This window comes from Solanum verrucosum, unplaced genomic scaffold (assembly GCF_900185275.1).
Source record: "Solanum verrucosum unplaced genomic scaffold, falcon-dt-bn FXZP01000132.1, whole genome shotgun sequence".
NCBI classification, from domain to species: domain Eukaryota; kingdom Viridiplantae; phylum Streptophyta; class Magnoliopsida; order Solanales; family Solanaceae; genus Solanum; species Solanum verrucosum.
In genome coordinates, this window is record NW_026020613.1 from 89,315 (window position 1) to 94,673 (window position 5,359).

General features: G+C 37.2%; 1 protein-coding gene across 1 annotated transcript; it reads left to right on the top strand.

The window, feature by feature from the left end:
• Positions 1–3,090: 3,090 nt before the first annotated feature.
• On the top strand, positions 3,091–4,876 carry LOC125811339 (pectinesterase-like). Its single transcript, XM_049490842.1, has one exon. It carries the CDS (start codon positions 3,224–3,226, stop codon positions 4,874–4,876), a length of 1,653 nt encoding a protein of 550 aa, XP_049346799.1. The 5' UTR covers positions 3,091–3,223.
• The last annotated feature ends 483 nt before the right edge of the window (positions 4,877–5,359 follow it).

The following is a 5,359-nucleotide window of genomic DNA, read 5'->3' on the forward strand; positions in this document are numbered from 1 at the left end:
GTGATAGTTGCTCTTGCTAACAAGGATACCGGAATAGTTTGTCTAACGACTCAAATTCTAAAACAACACAATCAGAGGGACCTTGAGTAGACAACATGAAGCCCAGGCAGCAAAGCCTGCTAAACTTTAAGATAAGTTTCTGAAAAACCATGTTAAGGAATTTGCTCTACTAATTATATTCTTTCAATCCCTTGCTCTTAAGCCATTCCCCCTCTTCCTAAATTCCCGTGTGATTCCTCATTCCTCTTTTTCTACTGAAACTGATTGGGTACTGTCCTGGCTCTCATTCATAATAATATTTTAAATGCTCTGATAGCTAATCTTTATTTATGAATGAAAAATGCCTTGTTTCTATTGACTTGTCTCATTACCTTATGCATTTTTACTCATGCTTAGTGTTGCCCAAGTGGCCATGAATTTGCTTGAACTACATTTCTGTCAACTTGGTTTACTACTTTAACCCTGTTTTATTATGTCAAAAGGGAGAAAATGGGTAAGGGTATGAGATCAATGATGTTAGCAATGATGTTAGCTACTTGAAGATGACATGGTCAGGCCGATAGGGGGAATCAATGAAGGACATGGTCATGCTGATAGAGGGAACCAATGAAGGACATGGTCATGCCGATAGGGGGAATCAATGAAGGACATGGTCATCCCGATAGGGGAAGAAGTTGAACAAGTTTTTCATCATCAAAAAGGGGGGAAATACTATTTTATTGCTGGTGTGAAGTTTTGATGATTTGACAAACTTCTGGAATGACGCAAAAATGGGACCAATCTAGTTACCTGAAGAGTCTTGTTGATAGGGGAAACTAGTGATTAAGTCTGTTATCATCAAAAATGGGAAAAATATTATTTTGGAGCTGAAGTTAAGTTTTGATGATTTAACAGACTTAGGGATCTAACAAGGGACCAGATCCTTGTTATCGAGACTGACGACAAGGCAAATGAATGAATAAACTCAGTGTGAGGAATATTTGTGTGTCATCATCAAAAAGGGGGAAAATGTTATATTCTAGGTGTTTTGATGATCCTCACAAATACAGGGACCCGGTCCCTCGCAGAGTTCTCTCATCCAGATTCATAATGGTGTACAACTGTAAAGTTGTCTTGTCAGGTTGGTTGGTGAAAAGTGCAGCGTACCTCACCAATAGGAAGGGCGGACGAGGTTTCTTGTTTCAGTGGTCAAAACCCATGTTGGTGACTGATATATACAACAATAAACAAGCAACATTATTCATTCAAAAAGAGAGAGAGTTAGCAAGCCTTCTCAAGAACTCACATACAACACATTGCAAGGGACCTGGTACCTACACGACTGCGTATGTGAAAAGATGACAAGATAACTGTCAGAAAAGCTGCCACCTCTGATGTGGTAGGTGCACGTCTTTTTAGAGAAGCAGGCTCTCAGCCAATGGGGTCGTCTCATGAGGTTTGTGTCCATTTAATATAGTCTTTTCCCAAAAATACCAACTCAAGATTTGGCAAACAAAATTCACAAGCTTACAAAGAGAAGGCCATCTTCAAGGAAGAATTCAAGCACAACAGAACACATACAACAAGGGACCTGATCAACTGAAGAATTGTTTTCCATACATGTTGTTGTTGTTGTTGATTGCTTATATTGTGCTAAACTTGTAAGATTCGTTTCACTCTTATAAGAAACGTTTTGAACCTTTGTGTGAGTTAGTGTAAGAACATTGTTAGAGTTAACTTTGCATCTTACGGTTTGAAGTCTATATTAATTAGTGATAGTTAATATAGTGGGCAATGGATGCATTACTTTGGCTCAATAAGTAATAGGAGTATTACTTAGTGTGGGACTAAGAGTTTGGTCTCATTGTTGTGGTTGTAGTCTGTGTTTCACTTTTGCTTGGAAATTAGTGAAAATAGTTGAAAATCCTGTGTGACAGGTCGTGGTTTTACTCCCTTGAGAAAGGAGGTTTCCACATAAAACTCTTGTGCTTGTTTTACGTTGTGTTATTTATTTCCAGCACTTTTGTTTTGTCGGGGGACCTGGTCCTGTGATCACTGGTGGATGCACACATTCCAACAATGTAGCCCTCCTCTCATGTATATTTTGAAGTTCTATTAGCAAGGTAGGGATCAATGTGAAACCCTCCAATAATTACAGACAATACAAGGTCTGTGGAATTGACTTAAATAAAAATAAATATTATCTTTATTTCACAAATGCTGAGTAAACTAATTTGTCTTTTGGGAAAATCTAGGCTTGTCAGGATAACTTAAGGATTTTTCATATTCTTTCATAGTTATCAAATAATACATATTCATTTTTATGCGTTCGAGCTAATCGCTTAGTTCAAAATTTTGATTCGGATAAATTGTTAAATTAGAATTATTTTTGAAACTTCGACATTTGAATTATTCCATTACTTGAAATAGTATGAATGTTTAAGTATCAAATAATTTATGTTCATTTTTAAATAAGATATTTTCACAAGTAATTCTTTAAGATTTTCATTATTAACATATTTAATCCATTGGTCAACCACATGTAACTTTTCTTAGAGGATCGCTTGAACCCTTACCTAAACTTAAGTTTAATTAAAGGTTTTCAAAATTATCTTTTAAAATGGTTTTCTTAATTTCCTAAAAATTAAGTGACAACTCACTTATTATTTTTCAAAACTAAATTAAATTTTCGCGAAGGAATGAAGTTTTTGAACTTGGTTTTGAAAACGGCCTTTACAAATTACCTTCACTTCTTTATGAAAAATTTATGCTATGATTATTTCTCCTAGTTTTGTATATCTTTTAGAAGCTGTATTTGTAACTTTCAATTAATTAACAAAGTACTATTAAAAAGGGAAGTCCAATGGAAATGAAAATTTAACAAAAATAAAGTTTTAGTGGTTTTTTGTTTAGGAAGGAATGAGAAGTCGTACTGTTTTTTAGGGGAACTAAAGGAAGGGAACAAATTTAATAGTATTGACAAAGTAAAATCATACCTTTAGAATAGAGAGAATAACACTATTCCAAAGAGAAATTTAAGGTAATCCACACAAACTTGTTGCTCCTCCATACTATAAATAAGACAAAAATCAGATAGGAAAATCATCAACAGGAAATAAACACAGCCTTCAATAAAACCCCTCTGAGTTCTTCACTTACAAGAAGAACCATAGGGGTTGTTTCATAGGAACCCCCCCAAAAAAAATTCAAAAAAAAAAAAAAAGAAACAAGAAAAACCAAAAAAATGGCAAAGAAGGTGGTAATTGGTGGAATAGCTTCTGTTCTTGTGGTGGCTTGTGTGGTGGCAGCCTGTGTCACCCTGACTAAACATGATTCTAATACTTCATCAAATGAAGTTGCAACTTCAACAAAGTCAGTTGAATCTATGTGCCAACCCACACCATACAAACAAACTTGTGAAAAGACCCTCTCCGCCGCCAAGAATGTGTCCGATCCAAAGGACTACATCAAGGTTGCATTCGAAGCCACTGTGACAGATATCAAGAATGCCATCATGAACATTGAGCCAATCAAGAAAGCTACCAGTGATCCTTACACAAAAGACGCTCTCCATGCTTGTGAAGAGTTGTTTGATCTAGCCGTTGAGGATCTAAGGGGCTCTGTCGCTAAGATTGAGAACTTCGATTTCTCTAAGATCAAGGACGTGGTGGATGACCTCAAGACATGGCTTAGCGCTGTGGTTGCTTATGAAGAAACTTGTTTAGATGGTTTTACCAAATCAGAATACAGTGCAACCCGTGACGAAATGGTGAGGCTAATGAACACCACCCGGGAGCTGAGTATCAATGCTCTTTCCATGGTCAACAGCTTTGGTGAAATGATCACACAAACCACTGGCCTTACCCGCAAATTGTTATCAAACAGTGACTCGTTTGTCGAAGCCAGTAGCCGTAAGCTCCTTCAAATTTCTGCCGCCAAGCCTAATGCTGTGGTTTCTGCCAGTGGAGGCGGACAATACAAGACCATTCAGGAAGCAGTTAACGCTGTCCCCAAGAACAATCCAACTCCTTTCATTATCCTGATCAAGGCCGGTACATACAAGGAACACATTGAAATCGAAAAGAGCAAGCCAAATGTTGTGTTTATTGGTGAAGGCGCAACCAAGACCATAATCACTGGTGACAGGGGAGTAAAGAATGGTGGCGGTTATGCAACATGGCATACATGCGCCCTTGGTGTTGCTGGTGAAGGTTTTGTTATCAGGGACATCGGTCTTGAAAACACAGCAGGACCCGAAAAAGAACAAGCTGTTGCATTGAGGATTAATGCTGATAAAGCAATTGTATACAACTGCAAAATCGATGGTTTCCAAGACACCCTATACGCTCACTCATTCAGACAATTCTACCGTGACTGTATCATTACAGGCACCATTGATTTCATGTTTGGTGATGCAAGTGCTGTTTTCCAAAACTGCCAAATAATTGTGAGGAAACCAGGTAATACACAAGCTTGCATGGTCACTGCTCAAGGAAGGACAGTACCAACTAGTGTTGGTGGATTTGTTATCCAGAATTGTGACATCAAGCCTGAGCCAGGATTCCCTACCACCACTAAAGCCTATCTTGGACGTCCATGGAAGGAGTTCTCCAAGACCATCATAATGCAATCAAACATCGATGCATTCATCGATCCATCAGGATGGGCACCATGGAACACAACTGATTTTGGAATACACACATGTTTCTATGCAGAGTATCAGAACAGAGGACCAGGTGCCGCACTTGACAAAAGAGTCTCAACATGGAGAGGTTACCAAAGAGGAATTTCAGGAGACGCTATTAACCAATTCACTGCCGGCAAATTTATTAACACCGAATCACCCTGGCTACCCAAGGGTGATATTCCCTATGACGCTGGCATGATTAAGGTGTAATTACATATACCATTCATTGTGTAACTTCCTAAAATTATCCAAACTTTTATTTCATTTTCCTCTTCGTGTCTCCGTCCTACAAGGACTATTTTGTTTTAGATAATTAATCTATTTTTGCTCCTTTGTTTAGACAATAAAAACTTATCTTATATTCATCCAATTTGTTTACACAATCATTAAGATGATAATAATAATATGTTTTTTCTATCCACCTATATATGATTCCGTACTTTGTCTTTTTTTTACTATCCAATAATACAACAACAACAACAACAACAATATATACGACTATTTTTCTTCGTCTCAGGTCAACATTATACGAAATAAAATCAAAAAAGCAGTAAAAGTATTAAGATCAGACCAAGTTATGAAGTTTTTTAACTTAAGTATCGAAAACGGTCCTAATAATTGTTATTGGTGATTCTTCCCTATTTTTGGCTTGACAAGAATTCAAGATTCATCATTGTTATTGGTGATTCTTTT

What these genes read in the sequence shown, in the direction of transcription:
- LOC125811339 (XM_049490842.1), top strand. Translation starts at nt 3,224, where the DNA reads ATGGCAAAGAAGGTGGTAATTGGTGGAATAGCTTCTGTTCTTGTGGTG.